This window comes from Cydia pomonella, chromosome 23 (genome assembly GCF_033807575.1).
Source record: "Cydia pomonella isolate Wapato2018A chromosome 23, ilCydPomo1, whole genome shotgun sequence".
NCBI lineage: Eukaryota > Metazoa > Arthropoda > Insecta > Lepidoptera > Tortricidae > Cydia > Cydia pomonella.
The window spans coordinates 6,106,567-6,125,894 of record NC_084725.1 but is presented as its reverse complement, the minus strand read 5'-3'; the positions used below and the strand labels follow the sequence as shown (position 1 = coordinate 6,125,894).

Sequence of the window (19,328 nt, the reverse complement as noted above, 5' to 3'; positions counted from 1 at the left end):
TAATCTTGATAGTTTTCAATATAATTTCAAGCAACATTAATTTTAGTGTCATATGATATCATATACACAGTAGTTTTTTTTATTTATGTACACTACTACTAAGTGTACAGACTACAGAGTGTACTATAACCCTTGCTCTTTATTCTGTCTCTTTCACACCAATGGAAAATGAAGAAGTTACTAAATGACTGCAGGTATAAATAAAGTATATTAGTGCGATAGAGAGACAGATAGTGTTTCGTTGTCGTATCGTAAACGATTGGCATGTTGGCCACACACTTGCTTAGTGCCTAGCCAAAATACCAATCGTTTGCGTATATTAGTGCGATAGAGAGAGAGTAGTGTTTCGTTGTCGTATCGTAAACGATTGGCATGTTGGCTACGCACCCATGATACCTAGCCAAGAAGCCAATCGATTGCGCATATTAGTGCGATAGAGAGACAGATAGTGTTTCCTTGTCGTATCGTAAACGTTTGGCATGTTGGCTACGCACCCATGCTGCCCAGCCAAGATGCCAATCGTTTGTGCATATTAGTACGAGAGAGAGACAGATAGTGTTTCGAACACGATGGAATTATAATGAGTAGATTAGGAGTTCTGGCGACCAACTCCTGACTCCATCATGAGACCCTGGGCCTCATCTAGATCGATGGTGTTCATCAGGGCAAATCTATTGAGCCCAAACACGATGGAGTTATGATGAGTAGATTAGGAGTTCTGGTAACCAGCTCCTGACTCCATCATGAGACCCTGGACCTCATCTAGATTGATGGTGCTCGTCAGGGCAACTCTATTGAACCCAAACACGATGGAGTTATGATGAGTAGATTAGGAGTTCTGGTGACCAGCTCCTGACTCCATCATGAGACCCTGGACCTCATCTAGATTGAAGGTGCTCGTCAGGGCAACTCTATTGAGCCCAAACACGATGGAGTTATGATGAGTAGAGTAGGAGTTCTGGTGACCAACTCCTGACTCCATCATGAGACCCTGGACCTCATCTAGATCGATGGTGCTCATCAGGGCAAATCTTTTGAGCCCAAACACGTTGGAATTATAATGAGTAGATTAGGAGTTCTAGTGACCAACTCCTGACTCCATCATGAGACCCTGGACTTTATCTAGATTGATGATGCTCGTCAGGGCAAATCTATTGAGCCCGAACACGATGAGGTTATGATGAGTAGTTTAGGAGTTCTGGTGACCAACTCCTGACTCCATCATGAGACCCTGGGCCTCATCTAGATCGATGGTGTTCATCAGGGCAAATCTATTGAGCCCAAACACGATGGAGTTATGATGAGTAGATTAGGAGTTCTGGTGACCAGCTCCTGACTCCATCATGAGACCCTGGACCTCATCTAGATTGATGGTGCTCATCAGGGCAACTCTGTTGAGCCCAAACACGATGGAATTATAATGAGTAGATTAGGAGTTCTAGTGACCAACTCCTGACTCCATCATGAGACCCTGGACCTCATCTAGATCGATGGTGTTCGTCAGGGCAAATCTTTTGAGCCCAAACATGATGGGATTATAATTAGTAGATTAGGAGTTCTGGTGACCAACTCCTGACTACATCATGAGAACTTGGACTTCATCCGGGTCAAAAATAATAATGCAAACCCTAACGTAATTTCAAGTGAAAATGCGTTTTTCAGAAAATCGCAGCCAAATAACACTAGACCTTACTCATAGTGTTGTGTTCCTGCCGGTGAGTAAGGTTGCCAGAGCTCAACGAGGGGCGGGAGGGGGTTAGGGTCGGCAACGCGCATGTAACTCCTCTGGAGTTGCAGGCGTACATATGCGGGCCGTATGCTTGTTTGCCACCGACTTAGTATTAAAAAAAAAGTAACCCTGTAAATCCATCAATAAGCGAGTCTGTTAGGCATACTGTAAAAAATGAACTTTTATTAAGATTTTCTAATCGCAGTATATAGCACTTCTCGGAACTCCGTAGCTGATTACGATCGCAACGAATGCCTGACAATCGAGCACAGGTCCGTCCTCTAAGCGCGCTCCGCGCGGACTGAGAGCGGGGCGTCGCTGCTGCGTGATTTATACGTGTTTTAAAAAAATATAAATTTACGGCAATGTAGGTCCCATAGTTACGATTTTTTTTTCTATAGGTTAACATAAAGTTACAGTTTGCTATAATATTATTTTTAAAGCAAAATATGCGTACAATTTGCGGAAATAAAATATTTAAAAACCCTGTTTTCGCCAAAAAAATGAAGAAAACTCGGAAGGTATTTTATCAGTTTTTTCAAATGAATCTTCGATTGTTAATCATTCCAGCCCCTCGTACGAGATATGTTGAATCAAATTGTAGTCATTCATGTACCAAATGATTCTTGTTTATAGCAAAATTGAGAACCGAAACGCCACATCTCACTGCAAAATTTGGAAAAGACTCCCAAAAAACCTCATTAAAAAAGAGGTTTAAAAGAGAAAATGAAAATTTGAACTGTTGGAGCCCCTAGTTTAGGAAACGATTATTTAAGTACGTTATCAGTTTTTGAATAAATACTAATAGTTACGTCGTAATCTTGAATGAAAAAGGAAGCATTTTACAAAATACGCTCGTCTGTAGGAATAAGGACTCTTAAACCAATCAACAAGAAATCTACTCATGTGTTTCTGGAACACATACTATTAATACCACAAAATCCTTTTCTGCGTTTTCTCACTGTCAAGCTATAACTCATATTAATATTCAAGCGGCCCACGGTCCCAATACTAGTCACATTACCTCCAATTAAATTTAAATCATAACAAAACGGGACAGACTTGCTCTTGTTTTGTTTTGTTCAATTTTAAAACAAAACATAACTGTATTTTCTAATAGCATTGATTCAAATTCGACTGCCAATATTTCCTGTATGTTGGCCCGCTTGAAATCTCTAGTGCCCTGATCAAAATTGATGATTATAAACAAATACTAATATTGTTGTTTAAATGTTTTTAGGCCAACTGGATATGCTTGAGCATGGTGATTTACATGATGTGCCATCATTCCACCGTCTCCATTAAGGCGAAAGAAAACTCCAAGCTGTACAAGATCAGGTAAATATACTTCTAAATCAAATAAGTAAATGTTTTACATGTAAGTCAATGCGGCCAATTCCGTCTGCGGGAAATTCTGTCACGAGCGCATTTGTCTTTAATTTTTCAACCGTAGGAAATGGAGTCCATCTGTTTATTACTGCTGAAACTAAAAGCAATGACAGGTGCTTAGTACGAAATTTCTCGCAGCCGGATCTGGCCGCATTGACTATTTCCGCTTGTATGTCATATGTATATTTTATTGGATAGTAGTCGGTGTAAACAAGTAACTTATCCGTATAATTTTGTGTTTTTAGGCGCTATAGGTAAGTCAGAATTGTGCCGAAAACAAAAGCATTTTGCCTCATTGCCAGATGCTACATAAAAACTAACCAAGATTGAGTTATGTTTGCACTGTCAATAAATTCATTCCTCTAATACTAGACTTAAGTACGCCTTTGAGTATGACTGCTGCTACTATGAGTTATCTGTACTATATTAGTTTTCTTTATCCATCTTCTACCAACTTCTATATTTCACAGCTTCTTTCAAATAACCTCCAATTCAAAATCACTCATTTATTCTTGTTGTTTTTCATACTTTCATCAAACCTTCAGATTATAACGAAGCTTCCTTTCGTTCCAGGGTATGGCTGAACAGCTCCCTAGTCCTGGCCTTCCTGCTGGGACTGACTTGGACCTTCGGGCTCCTGTACCTGAACGAGCAGACAGTGGGCGTGGCCTACGCGTTCACGATCCTCAACTCGCTGCAGGGGCTGTTCATCTTCATCTTCCATTGTTTGCAGAATGAGATTGTAAGTATATTGCTTTCCTTTGTGATATGAATTATTGTGGACCTAGGTTTTATATTTGAAGGAGCAGATTATCGTGGTCTTAGTTTACGATACTAAAATCGCTACTGGGGCTATTTATTTTCAACTTCTTCTGCTTGCAGAACGACTAAATATATTGTTGCCTTAGTGACATGGACTATTGTTTACCTACCTTTAGAACTTGTATTTGAAAGCTGACTTGGATCTTTAGGCTCTTGTACCTGAACGAACAGATGGTGGGCGTTTCCTACGGGTTCAAGAACTTGTTGCAAGGATGGTATATTTTCATCTTTTATTGTCATCTTTTATTGCGTTTTTAAGTGACATGGATTGTGGTGGACTTTGGGGGTGACTTATACATTCACGATCTTGAACTCGCGGCAGGGTCTGTTCATCTTCATCTTTTACTGCCGCAGGTTGAGAACTCAAGTATATTGTTGTCTTCTTTAGTGGCATGAACTATTATGGACCTTTGGGGTCTTGTACCTGAACGAGTAGATTTAAAGCTGGTATTCTTGAATGATTAATTGTATTATATCGTATTTTGTTATTAGATGTGTTGTGGGAGGGTTTTTTAAGATAAATGTTTGCTAGTGGAATAGGATCGTTATTTTAATTTGAGCTGGATATCGAAGCCTTTTGTGATTGAAGCAGTAGTTATAGAAAGGAAAATAGGTCACCTTAAAAAGTATTCACGTAAATTATCATTTTTTATTATTTTCTTCGAGTCATAGGATTCTATAGGGATGTGATATTGAGTCGGCGGAGAGATTTAAAATTCGAATTGAATTTTGAAACTTCGTTTTTGCTAATACATACATTCGAAACCGCTAGAGTCCGGGATATGTTTAGATTAGATTTGTTTATTTGACGTTTAGCGACCTGGAACATATTGCAGTTCCAGAAGGAGTGCGCGCGGCTGGGCCGGCGGCACCGCTGGCTGGCGTGCTGCGCCGCGCTGGCGCCCGCGCCGCCGCCCGCCGCCTCCAGCGGCCACGTCGACACGCGCCAGGGCAGCGTCAAGAGCCGCCGCTACCACCAGAGCGCCGCCGCGGACACCGACGATGCCGTGGACCCGAGGGACGTTACGGTAAGGACCCACTTGTATTTTTAAAAGGAAAACGAGTTGCAAGCGGATTCTGAAAGCGAGGAAATAAAAACTAATTTTATGTTTGAATGTTTACTTAGGCACAAACGGTACATGTTTCTTAAAGTTGCTGTCTGTACAAATTCATAAACCGGTACAACTGTATCGGCCCCTGCCCCTTCTTAGTTGCTCATTTAACCCTTTACCAGGCCAAGGGATATATTTCACCCACATCTTATATCGGTTACCGTAGTCAGGTTTTAACTCCAAACCACCTACAAAATATTTTGTCAATCCCTGAAAATATTATTTTATGATCTTCATTCACAACACGCTTCTAAATTGCGTAATATATCTTTGGCAGCCGTTTAAATTCACTTGAACGCTAATTTCAGTAAACTACGGAGAAATTCGAACACTTTTCATAATTTCTATGAAACAGAAGTACATAGGTCGAACAATTTTTTGATATTTTGTAGATTTTGAGTGTTGAAAGCTAATGTAATCGGAAACATTGCTAAATATTCATGCATTATTGTGTATGACCAGAATTAGGATGTGGGTTGACATTATCCCATGGCCTTATTAGAGTTTAACTGTGTGGGAGCTATATTTCCAATGGCCCGGTAAATTGTCTTGTCATGTCATAAAAACTCACGTAAGTAAGTGATTTTTTTTCAGTGATTGATATAATGTTTCGTAGGAGATTTGGAGTTAAACCTTGACTATTATAACCGATATAAGATGTGGGTGGAATATATCCCTTGGCCTGATCAAGAATATAATAAGACAAAATCTAGTATGACAGTTCATTACTTAGACAGGCGATGGGATAACCTTAACCCACATTTTTATTTCTGGTTTAAAGGAAGATCTCCGACGTTCATAAATACATTTTTTACAAGGCGTTCAATACGGTTGCAACAGCATATAAAGTACGTATTAAGACACGCTGGTTCTTCGGGGCCTGGTAAAGGGTTAAGGAAAAGAAAATACGGGATTCCCTAGAAGTAATTAAAAGTTTGGTTGTATTTATAGTATGTGATCCCATCGAACGTTGTTAAAATACTTACGAGTATGTACCAAAAATATATAAAAGACTAAACTAGGCAGTCATGAATAGCTTTTGATGAAATATCAAAAAGATCTGTCAATATATAAAGTTTATACGAATAACTAACATATCAGACATAAACAAAACACCTACACAGATTTTTATGTTTCATTTTATCAATATTATTCATAATACGATCGCGTGTTATAAATAAACGGACCGGAAATTAATTAAACATGACTTTTTTTGTCAAAATGGCAAAAATAAGTAATATTTCATCTGGACTCATTGAATCACTCTACAGTTTAAAAGAAAACAATTATTATTTTTAAGTTTAATATGAATAGCCTCCTTAAGCCCAAGGTCCAAGCTACTCGTATATTACTTATCCAGTTCGACGAAAATTAAATCATATTAAATTTTCGAACAAAAAAAAACAACTCTATTTCTTTGACTGTAGGTTCAAATTTCAGTAACAAATTCAGAATTTTACATTTGTATGGCTGGGCTGCAGGAGGATAGGATAATGCTATTTATACAGAAAGTTCTAATCTCTTAATACTGACTTAAAATTATTAATTAATATACTGTGATTTCTACTGACCTTTGCTTACATTTTTAATTACCTATTTATTCCGTACAAATGGTATTTTCCTGTATAATTTCAAATGAATGCATGCATTTTTTACGGTAAAGGTATAACCTGGAAACTTAATTATTAAAAGAACTCAATACCATCCTATATATGCACCAAAAGTAACTAAAAACGGGTAATCATAAGTAAAATAGCCAAATAAATAGGTTGTACCATGTTTAAGTATATTTTTACAGCGTTACATAATACACAAAACTGCACATACTCTAACTATTATAAGTATAAGTAGGTATATACCAATACTACATACTCGTACAACACATTTAAATTGGCAGCAAAAGAAAAACAGCTATACTTGTCCTAATTTAGTTTGATAAACCAACTGAAAGTCTTAACGTTCTAACAGAGCTCAGCCAGCACATCAGTCTCAGCGTCGACAACCAACAACCTAGTTATCAACAACCTAAACGTTGTCGTCAACAACAACAACCACAACAACAACAACGTTATCAACAACGCCGCCGTTGCCTCCCTCGCCGCTGCCGCGGCCGCCCATAGCTACCACTCCCATAGAAATAGAAGGAATTCCAATGAAAACCAGAATTTTGGTCCTTCATCCAATTTTGGACCTACCCTAAACGCCACAGGAGCTAATTTCGCACATAACATACCTGAAAGAGAATCAGCTCCAATGTCACATCTAAGAAATCCAATAAACACAGGCAGCGGCAGATTTCAAGGCTATCGGCAAACCGTCCAGCAAGCAGGTGTGTACGCATAGAATAAGAGATAGGATTTATTCCAAATTTAAAACCACCAAACACCACTTTGGCTTGTTGTGACTAATTTGGTTCAGCTCAATGTTTTGTGTATATTGGTTAACCTTTATGTTGACGTGTAACTAACGTGTGAAAAGGTAAGTCTTTTTTTTATTTTTTGTAGAACTAAATACTTTAACGCTTTAGACGACTACTAACTCAACTAAACTTTTCTTCTTAGTTATAAGTTAACCTTTCTTGGTGTGTGGTGGTTCCTAAAGTATCAAGTTATTTATACTAACAAAGCTTTCACTAGTATAATCTTGATACATTTAGTAATGGAATTCCATTATTTTCAATTGAAAATCCTATCTCTCAATATGCGTATGCATATGTTCGCTTAATACTCTCGTACAATATCTAATTATTTTTAGATCCAGACAAATCAAACACTTCGACATGCTTTTACTTAAGTATTTTTAATATAAGGACTTTACGTTTAATATATTATCTTTCAAAGGTTTTTATGATTTAAGATATTATTAGTATGTTTCTATCTATGTATATTTATTATGTATTGAATATGTGGACTTTTTTCAACATAAAATTGATACAGGAGGTGCCAATGGTCCGAAACAACTCGGGAATCCTTTCTCAGGATAAATACTGACTCACTCTACAAATGCGGCACAACGGAACTCATTCGAGTCGATTAATTTATAAAAATAAAATCTCCTTAAATTATGTTAAAATCGGTCCACCTACACCTATATCCCATGAAACAGAGCTACAACCTCCAACCGGAGTCAGCGAGATGGACCGTGCGGCCCACGGCGCCCATATACGCGCCGAGCGCCGCGCCGCTAAACATCCCGCACTCGGCCTCCCACTCGCAAAGCATCGCCTCCATGCATAGCTACCGGCACGTGGAGCCGAACGATTACCAGAACCTTCGGTCGCGTTCGCCATCTTGTTTTTCGAACAAGATGGCCGCGTCCGTCGGGAACGAATGGCAGAACGGGAGCATGTGGAAGGTGAGGGGAGGGTGTAGCACTTTTAGAGTGATTTGTGTTTGGTAAGGTCTTGGTCCTGTAGATACATAAAGGAGTAACGCTAGTTTCCAATTTTCTTGGCTTGGATATTCAATAACAATAAGAAAATATTATTGAGGTTGGTTAGATAAATGATAGAATCGTTTATTTCGTGATTTTTTCATTGTACCTCTGCCGTCATTGCTAATTAAATTTTCTATTTTTTTTCAAACCTCTGTCTCTTTCATTGGCTTACTTCCACATTATCGTGACATTTGACATTGGTAACGTGGTTGGCTGTTAAGGACGCACTTTATTACCAGAACAAACAAATGCATTTTCATAGTTAAATATTTATTAATATGAAATGGTGTAAGTTTTAATGCTGATTCAAACTTTATTTTTAAATTGTACATGTGATTTTTCGTGAAGTAGGTACAAAATTATTTGATTTGGTGGAATTTAATTTGCAATGAGGTTTAAGTAAAAGTTAAACTTCTGTAAACACCCTTCTTCTTGACTACAAATGGTTTTTTATTACATAGGTACTGGAGAGAACAAAAATGCAATTGAATAGGTCTTTTGTGTTTCTGAAATCTTGGTAGTACGTAGTTTGTAGTTTCTATATCTTTAATTTTCAATCCCTAATATTCCCATAAGTTTTATTTTCAATTCGTCCATTTCCTGTATAATGAATTGATCAATCAAAAATTTCTGAAGGCGAAAAGTAAGTTTTACTTTTGTTCGAAACGATTCTGTCCAAAGATTTAGAGTTTCTCTTGGACAATCAACAAGTATGTAGTATGTATTGCCTCCCGATTCATCATATATCTTTAATTTGTTACGTTTGCTACTATTCTTCTTTCTTTCGACACTATTCAAAAATAGGACTGCAAGAAATAAGGATGCGTTACTATAATATACGTTGATAAAATATTGTTCAACATAGACTTTGTTTACCCAATTAATCCCTGGGTAACACATCGTCATTATTTATTTTTAGCATAAACTTTATCCGCGTTATTTCCAGGTATCAAGACCAAGACCTTACCCTGGGTCGTGCATGCACTAACCTAGCATCGAGTGGCATTGCATGTTTCACCCTGTACATACACCCCCCTCAGTAACCCCCCATCACTGCATAATCGCACAATACCCTAAATCTCCTCGATCACAAATTGCAGAGACTTCATGGAGTTATAATGGCTAAAACTTCAACAGTATTAACCGATATACACCCCGGATTGTTTTACTTACCCCGACTTACTGGGAAACTCACTGTTAGGTACTCCATCATTCTCATTAAAATGAGAATGATGGAGTAACAGTGAGTTTAGAGAGTAGAGAGTAGCAGAAGACCCAGAAGACCTGACCAAGATAGCAATCGTATATCGGCAAAAGTCGAGTATTGTGTTTAGGTAGGTAACGTGGCTTGCTGAGTTGCCTAAGTAAGGTACGAGATTGAAAAGATTGATTATATCACTATTGTATGTATAGAATACTTTTTCTACGAGTCATCTAAAATAATGTTTTTTTATTATTATAAAACCTAAATAATTAATTAAAATTGGTTAATATCTCAATAGACAAAAATGTCATACAAAAGACATAGACGCGGGACTATTGTCGCCTGTTTAGTCTTTTCTATGGGAGCGCAGCGGCACGTGATTGGTCAATTTTTAGGGTTCCGTACCCAAAGGGTAAAACGGGACCCTATTACTAAGATTCCGCTGTCCGTCCGTCCGTCCGTCTGTCACCAAGCTGTATCTCACGAACCGTGATACAGTTTTCACAGATGACGTATTTCTGTTGCCGCTATAACAACAAATACTAAAAAGTACGGAACCCTCGGTGGGCGAGTCCGACTCGCACGGTTTTTTTTAATACTTGACTACAGCGTATCAAAATGAATATTATAGTTGAGTTGGGAGCCCATGCATGAACAGTACGCAATTATAGATTGGTATACGAAATCTTAATTCAACCAGTACAGTCGACGAGTAGAAAAAGTATCAGGATTACAAAAGGATTTTGCTTGTTATGTTATACATTATTTAACTTTCGATTGGCGTTTTCTATCAATTATTGTCAACTGGGCCCTTTGTAAACTCAAGGAGTTCAGGAAACTAGTCCTGGGTATAAAGATAAAAAGAAAAGATTAACATAAAAATAAAAATAAAAGCTAAAAAAACTTAAGGAAGCTAGGTTTAAAGATTTTCCCACAGTATTCAACGCAACAGAAGTGTTAATAAAATTTAAAATACATATTTGCTGTTTTTAACGAAAGTACACTGAAACGTGTGGTAATTATGATTGAAATAATGGGTTTTATTGTAAATGTGGACACCTTATCTAATAATACTATTAAAAATCTGCATTCGTTTAGAGAAACTTATTTTTGCAGTATCAGTAAAACCCAATCATACATAATAAGTTTTAATTTGAAAGTCTTTTAATTTTGAAAAATAAAGTCAATCTACTGGTTGCTAAACCGGACCCTTGCTTCAGTAGAATGCAACCGGGAGTAATAATATTGGTTGGGTTTTTTTTGATGTTTAAATAATGTAATATTAGTAGAAATAGGTCATTTACAGTTTATAAACCCTGTAGCGTTTAGTATAATTACCAATACCTATTGGCAATATTCTTTATTCCAAAAACTCATAATTTGATTCTTAGCAATGACATTGTATATATTATAAGCGCTAAAAATTAAGATACTATTAGACAGTAGTATTGAATATATCTCGCAATAAATCACAAAGTTTGTTTTTTCACATCCTTCTAACTTTCCTTTGTGTTTATAATTTCAAAGTTCAAAGTTCAAAGTTTTTTATTGTATGTAAGAATCAGGTTACATTGTAATTTATTATCATAGGATATCATAGACCATATACACATTTCATTGAGCTGTTTAGAGAATTTATTAATTACATTTCTAGTTGTAAGTTACTTTTATACAATACATTTATTACTATCTTAAAATAATGTAAGTTGCAATACTTGCAACTTTCATTTGTTTAATCATTTCATTTGTAATATAATGTTCTTTGTTCGTTAATTGCACTTATGGAAAACTAAAATCGCGTATTTAAAACTATCACATCATACCAAAACATTATTTATTCCACAGAACACTTCTTCTAAGCACTATCCAAGCGGCACGTCGACGCTGCCGCACCACGACCCGCTGCCGCACCAGCCGGGCGCCCTGCACGCGCCCCACGACGACTGCGACGCCGCCGCGCGCGCGCCGCCCTCCCCGCGCCACCAGGCCGACGCCGGCCCGCTGCACCACCAGGGCTACAACACCACCCGGAGCTACAACCACGACTTCAGGAACCCGCACGTCTACATGTCCCAGCACTCCCCCGGCAGCCAGGAGATGATCTTCCGCAAGCATTACAAAGACGAGAACAGACGCAAGCACCACCACCATCACGGCAGCCAGAATATCAACCATACCTATTCAGAAATAGCCTCCCAACAGGGAAGAATATACAGACGCGGCTCGGAGCAAGAGTTCCGCGTCATCCAAGACGATCCAGTGTATGAAGAAATCGAAAGGAACGAGACTCTAATGTCGGATATGTCCGATGATAATTCCGGCCCGGACAACTGCAGACAAAATCCGGGCCACCACGGGTCTTCGAGCTCCAAGTTCTACGGGGACCACCGGCCTTTGATCTCATACAGCCCGGGAGAAAGGCATCACCATGACCCGGAGCATTATGCGAAGTATGGCAAATGGGATACAATAGAGCGAGCTTACGATCCGAGACACGCCTATGAGAGCGGAAGGCTGATGCACCCGGCGTACCACCAGCCTCAAGAAAATAATATGAGGGCTCTGGCAGCGGTCCTTAATGGAGAAAACAATGTTGTCTGCCATTTAGAGCCACACAATTCCTACGACGTTTACCAACCGCAGGCAGGCAATCCGAGGACTGTCTCCCAACCGAGTTTCTAAGGACTAAGTTGAAATAAAGCCCAGTGATCGAACGAAAAGATTGGAACTGACTGTGTCAATCTCGGACGTATGTTTCAGTGTTAGTGATAGACTCTTGAGTGAGTGTACAGATATAGCTGGTGATTTTTTCTATGGACGTAGTATAGAGAAAGATCTAGCGCATAAATAGCGTTTATGTAGGAACTTGCCATAATGCGGACTTTAAAATAACATATATTTATAGACGGTTAGATTGTAAACGTAACTTTAAATCACTTTTTCCACTGTGATCCTATTTCAAGATAACGGCTCAAGTTCAGTGTTACGACCATATTTTCTTTGTATGGCGGATTTAAATAGCAATTTTGTATATACGACTCTTAGCGTTAGTGCTAGGCTCTTAGTACTTCCAGTGTGTCCTTAATATTTCTATCTGTCGACTTTCCTTTACGAATCATGGCATTTCATTGAGTACGTTTGCGAGATTTATGTAGGTACGAAAATCTGTGATGTTTCCTTTTTTTACGCTTTAGATTAGGGCTCGCTGTCTCGAATAATATGTAAAATTCACTGCCATAACTTATTATTACTATGGTTTAACTTATTTTTGTGACATATAATTTTAATAATAAAGTTATCCTCTGGCAGATATATTTGTACGTATTGCAGCTTTGTATGTTTTATTTTTCGAAAATATTTCAAACAATCCATCCAACCTATTATAGACTGACACCACCTCGATGTTGTGCACTTTTCTGTACATTAGAACTTAGTGTTATAATACTTAAAAATAACAATAAAATATATTATTTCTACATAAGTAGATTTAATTTTAATGCCATGAATGAAATTGTTAATTTTTACCGTAAAACTAAAGGTTAAGGAATTGTTTCATAGAATTGATACAAGTACAATAATATAACTAACTGTACCCTTGATTTCTTGTATATTTTGGATCGATTAAGCAATATATTAGACTGAAGTATTTAATAAATATTTGGCCATTTTTTACTACTGTATAACAACGTAATTATTGTAATTGTAACATTTATATCATTTTAGCGAGGCCAAAATTTATGAAATACTTTTTTGGAAAATACGAAAGAGTGGGGTGTATTATTTTTTGTATTGGGTTATATACTAGTCCACCTTCACCCACTCTTAGATACACGACTTGTACATTTCGTCATGTGTATTTCTGTTATATTTTTTGTTTTGATTGTATTTTAATAACGTTGACGAGTATATTAATGTAAAGTAGGAAAACAAAAATGTGTAAATAATTTAAAGTTTATATAATAAAGAGTGGTTGTTCTCAGAGGATATCCACAAGGGAAATTATATGATTGTTTCTGTTTTTCTATGTGACCTTTTCTATATTTATACCTGCACACTTAAAGGCACCACGCCACAATTTGTACGAATAGGGGCCAGTTATTATTTTGTTGCATTTTTTTTTTCGTTTTTAATTTGGCTGGATTAATAAGCTCCTCATTCTTGGTGGAATAGATATGAAATCAACTTTGTATGGGGGTCCAAAACCAACAGAGTTGAGAGTTAAGTCATTATATAAGTATTTTTGCCGACTACATTTCATTCTATGGGCATCAAGCGGAATTCCGTAACCGAACTGAGATTTTGATTTTTAGGATGAATGGTTTACCTAACCACTCATCATCCTTATTACCTCGACCATAAGGTTCCCATTAGAAATATCGGCTGAATAAGTAAATGAATGAAGCAACAACAGATGTTGCGAATTGTTGCATGGGCGAGCGAAGAGGCGGGTTTAACCAATCGAAAGAACCAGTATAGGCGCGCTTCCCGATTATGCTGTTCGTAGACGCTCATGTTACCCTGGATGTTTCCATACTTCACCCGCGCTCGCGCGACGATAATTTTATAAGTAACCACATGTAGTGGGCCAATCGGACGGAACAACAGCCTCGCAGCTTGCATTCTGCAATGGAATTCGATTTTGCGTCCATATAACGAAATCAAGTACATAAAGAGATCTATTAAATGAGATATCCCTCAGCTGTGTTGATTTTTGGACCATTTTGAAGCAGTTTTTTCAAATGTTGAACAGGTCAATATCGTTTATAACAAAGCTCTTTAGTCGGCAAAATAAGGTCGAAATATGAAATAAAAGATGCCATATTTGATAGACATATATTTCCATATAAAAAAACAGTTTACACCCACAAAATAATACGAATTGTAAAACATGAGTCACAAAATTTATTTAATTAATAATAAAACACGAAAATGTTAGTATTCTGTTTAACTCAAGATACACCAAACTTATACAAATGACCTTATTTATTACTATATATATTTTTAAACATTACAATTTTTCCACATCCAAAAGTAAGGAGATCTATAAAAGGCACAAAATGCAACTAAATGCCCTTAAAATGAGATCTATTTTTTGAAAATTCTACATTCATCATTTTTTCTTAATCTTACTTTAGATCACGCCAAAATAATACAATTTAAGGGTAGGTACTGATATATAATTTGATAATTGTAATAAACACCTAGATGATTAAGCACCACCCGCTATAAAATTTTAGACAAGAAAGTACAATCATTTTAAAAACATGATTAGAAATATTGTAGTAAGATTAAAAATGTCACAAGAATTCATAAATAAGTAACTTAAATATATCAAATTCATCTTCAAGGGAGTAAAAAGCTTTACTAATTTCAAGTATAGAAAGGCACCATTAATAAACGAATCAAAAGAGGAAGATAGTTTCATACGAAGAAAATTTCGCAAAGTAATGGATAACTTGTATTTTGGAAATATTAAAATATATACTTAGTTATATTTATTATTAAACTGTGACAAATACATGCTTATATTATTTAAGTAGGTAGGTACTAGATTAGAGGCACTGTTTAGTTTATTTTAACCGTCATATATTTGATATAGATTAAAGTATGTCCAAAACAGATCCAAATAATTTCCTAAATAAATCAGCTATTTTCCGGTATTTTTGAAGTGCCATTCCATTTGTGGCTTAAAGTATAAATGCAAGTAGGTACATTGAACGAGCATGCATCTGAATGTCATGCTTATCATCGTTCGTTAAATTCAATTAAGGTTCCTAGCTTAATATTACCGAAGATAAACCTAGAACGTAAGAGGAATATATGACATTTCGAGATAAAAAGTTGCTTAAAGACACTCATGTCATTGCTGCAAAGGTAATAAAAGATAAAGAATTATCGTCTCGACTTAATTACTCGTGTTATCAAGGCAGACGTCGTAATTTTTTTATTGATTTTAATTTATAATTTCATCATAATGAATATGGGTCAAGAATATAGAGTCAGGTTTTTATTTTGGTTAATTAGTCTGACAACTATTAAAGTCGAAACTGATAATAAAGATATCTATTTTTAAACAACTTCCTTAAACGTAGTGTAGTGCAAATTTGAACAAAGAATATAAAGATATTGCAGTAAAAAATCAAGGTACTTAAATCATGTTACAGTTAGTCAACAGTAGCAAGTCAATTTATAAATTATTTACTTGGAAAATACGTTGACGTAGTGATCTTCAAGTCAACGTTATAATAGAATTTAAAGACCCATACGCAAATCTTACGTCTGATGTAAATCCCTAGAAAACTAAAGCTAAATTAAAATAAAAACTAAATATAATGTAAAATTTTGAAGATGATCCAAAAACTAGCATTTCTGAAATCGATAAGGATTTAAATACGAAAATGGATGATGTTGATGTTAAATTAGAACTTATAGTAAGAGCGTCCATTACACTAAGATGTACAAACGTAGAATAAATTTACAATGTCACACGCGCACACAACACAAGGATTCGCAGTCTTCAGCCAAATATCACAAAGGGATAGACTACACTTATGACTCCAAGCGATAGTAAATTAATATCAATAAAATGGTAGGGTAATGAAAATTAATATGAATCAGTAGGTATACAAACATACTACCAAAACCAACAACTCCAACGAAATTATATAATAAAAACTTATAAAACAAAATCCAAAATCGAAATTAATAAGTTGTTCCCAAATTATTTATTTATAATGAACGTAGTAACAATTTTGAGACAAACGAAAGGACTATCACTGGACTGTTCGCTTGGAGTCTTAGACTAGGCAGGCAACTGTCGCTATGAACAGCCACAGCTCTCCACCACCATGCCCGGGATCGTGCCGTAGATGATGTTCAAATCATGATCGAAGTACAGCATGGAGATACTCGACATCCGTCTCGGAGCACAGCAAGGACCTCCACTTCCTTGCGGCGCTGCTAAATGCACTAAATGTGTGTGAGGGTACTTCTGAAGGAAACTGTAAGGACACTCTCCACTGCAGTAGTTCGCGTCGTACTGTTTGGGAGCAATGATCCAGTCCCAACCGAACTCTTCAAAGTTAACTACTAGGGGGTAACGGCAGCATCTCGCCTCTTTGGAGTTTTCGTTGCAATCCATGCCGATATTTCGCCTTATCCTCTTATGTGAATTGTCCTTAAGACTTACTTCTATATATGGCATCTGCAAAAAGACATACATGTCATGGTCACTCGGAATACGATGTAAAGCATAATTTAGGAACCACAATTTTAATTTCGGCACCACAATACTATCTCGAGAGCGCCTGTAACTAAGTAAATATGCTACATTCTAGTTAAACGACATATGGTAGGTACATGATACCACATATGCACATAGCTACATATATCTGCATCCTACTGTTATTATCAATGCAATAAAATTACGAACTACTTTCATATCTTTATTAATTCTCAGAAGTCATTATTTTTACCTCGATATCTAAACCTGTTGTACCTAGTTAATTAACGATGGGATGGACGGGTTACCTACTTATTAATGCAGATTAACAATTTTATCAGTATTTTTTAATCTCAAAACATTCACTAACAAATTTTGGTCTCCTACGCATGACTTAAATACAATATGTTGTGCTCTATTGCCAAGTGGTCGAATATAAATCGTAGTCTCACCTAAACTCTCATTATATTATTTCATAGAATTCATGAAACTTACCAAAGCATTATTTGATTCAGCGCTCGGATGCGGTACAACCAAGCTCATCTTATTCTTCGAGTCTTGTACTCTCACTACTATCTCTAACCCCTGTTCCCGTGGCAACCTAAAAAACTCCGCCACCATACTCGTCACATCTAACTTCAACCATTTCCCCATCTTCAGTTCTTTTCTGGACATCTTCACTGAATTTTCTGGGCCGTATGGTACGGCTGCTTTGTTATTATTGTGATTTTTAGTTACTCTGCTAGGTTGGATGTTTATGGTGAAATGGTCCTCCGTCGTGTCTATGGTGGAGTTGTGTGTCTGCAACTCTTGGACGTGGATGTTGAGGACTGCCGCGTCCACCTCGTTTTCGACCATTTTGTTGGAGAATCTGAAGGTGATGAGCTTCAGACCTTTGAAATGGCCGTGCCGTCTGGTGTCTGTGGAAAAAAATACAGTACAGATATAAGAAGATTACCCGAAGTGTATATTATTGTTTACTTTTCTTATTTTGGTTTAGTGCAAACTATTACGCAGTGCTTTTTCAGTTGGATTACTAGTTTTAAATACATTTACTAATCTAACATTGTCCAAATTTCTAACACCACAAGCAAACACAGACATCCATACACTCATAATTCGTGATATTTCGAGGCCGCCACCTCTAGTACCGGAATTATGAAAACTTTCATTCTCCTCACACACCTTGCGGTTGTCAAAAATTCGTACTAGTTTGGACATTCGCAATTCAGTCATTGTAATATTTACTTCAACGTTTATAAAATTATATTGTTTTTTTATTCACATTAAAACTGCGCTGAAGACGAATTTGGCCCTGCTTAGTTATTTATTTTGTACTTTTATACTTCGAACATAAAACGGAACTTCGAACAGTATTGGCAAAAAAATATTTTAGCTATCTTTCGGTCATTGAAAAACAAATAAGAAAAAAAAATTAAGATCATTTTAGATATTGAAACTGTTTGAGTCGTTGGATCCGATGCCGCGCAGAGTCAGCGATACCTGAAACAAAAATATGATAAATTAATCATGAAATCTTTTATATATAATACTTAATTAGATTTGTTACAATACATTTTAATGTCTCTCGATAATATTCATAAACGATATTTTACGGATTTTTATTGGTCACCCAAATAAAGATAAAGATAATTTATTTTTTAAGTACGCATATTACAATGCGCTTATGAACGTATAATAAAGCTACGCCGGCTCTATCCCTACAACCCTGACCCGAGAAGATTTAAATATTTCCTAAATTGTAGGAGGGTATCCCAATACCCTCCTACAATTGCCCCAACCGGCATGAGACTCGGCGGGACACATCTTGTCAAAACATTACAACTTATAACTAGCATGCATTAAATAAAAATATACTTTTTTAATTAATAATAAAAAAAACACATACAGTCCTACATATACAAGTAAGTAAGTACTTTATTATAGAAATTCTATGGACTAATTGCTAATGCAAGACGTTATCATTGCCAAAGATCCCTGCCCATGATACATTATTACGTTTTCTAGAATCTGTGCGGAAAGAAACAGTCGAAGAATGTATGGGCTTCCTTACATTCCACGACTCTTCTCTTTCCGCACAGACTATCAAGGATTGCCATGTTGATGAAGCTCCCAGAGCATCCGAACTAGGAAAGATTTCAACAACTCAGCAGCTGATTTCGGGAAATTAAAATACCTAAAGCACCGCGCAGGTGTTCTAAAAATAAGAGTTCGTTCATCCAACAGGAAGGTCGAGCACCGTTTAAAATACATTCGCGAAAACCAGCGAATTTAATAAATCGTCAATGTTTATAAGTCTGTCATCGACTGTTTAGCATAAACTGTTTCACCTTGTCTGACTAATTGTTAAGCCATAAATATATCTTAGTCCTAGATTTTCCGAGGAACACGTGT

At 36.7% G+C, this 19,328-nt stretch overlaps 2 protein-coding genes across 10 annotated transcripts in view; one reads left to right on the top strand and one right to left on the bottom strand.

Moving 5' to 3' along the window:
- Positions 1-13,693, top strand: part of LOC133530728 (latrophilin Cirl-like) — a 474,969-nt gene extending 461,276 nt beyond the window's left edge. For 5 of the 9 annotated variants that reach the window (XM_061868759.1, XM_061868758.1, XM_061868757.1 and 2 more), the window contains 5 exons: positions 2,970-3,067; positions 3,692-3,860; positions 4,777-4,968; positions 8,158-8,406; positions 11,537-13,693. In XM_061868759.1, the coding sequence (XP_061724743.1) occupies positions 2,970-3,067; positions 3,692-3,860; positions 4,777-4,968; positions 8,158-8,406; positions 11,537-12,373 (1,545 nt within the window). In that variant the 3' untranslated portion in view covers positions 12,374-13,693. Of the gene's footprint in view, positions 1-2,969; positions 3,068-3,691; positions 3,861-4,776; positions 4,969-7,020; positions 7,382-8,157; positions 8,407-11,536 lie in introns of all 9 variants that reach the window. The other 4 variants (XR_009801369.1, XR_009801368.1, XM_061868762.1 and 1 more) reach the window with 3 other exon arrangements.
- An 817-nt stretch (positions 13,694-14,510) lies between these two features.
- Positions 14,511-18,429, bottom strand: LOC133530680 (growth/differentiation factor 8-like). Its single transcript, XM_061868699.1, has 2 exons — positions 17,409-18,429; positions 14,511-16,895 (listed from the first exon to the last, which is right to left on the bottom strand). Exons 1-2 carry the CDS (start codon positions 17,769-17,771, stop codon positions 16,512-16,514), a joined length of 747 nt encoding a protein of 248 aa, XP_061724683.1. The 5' UTR covers positions 17,772-18,429; the 3' UTR covers positions 14,511-16,511.
- Between the last annotated feature and the right edge of the window lie 899 nt (positions 18,430-19,328).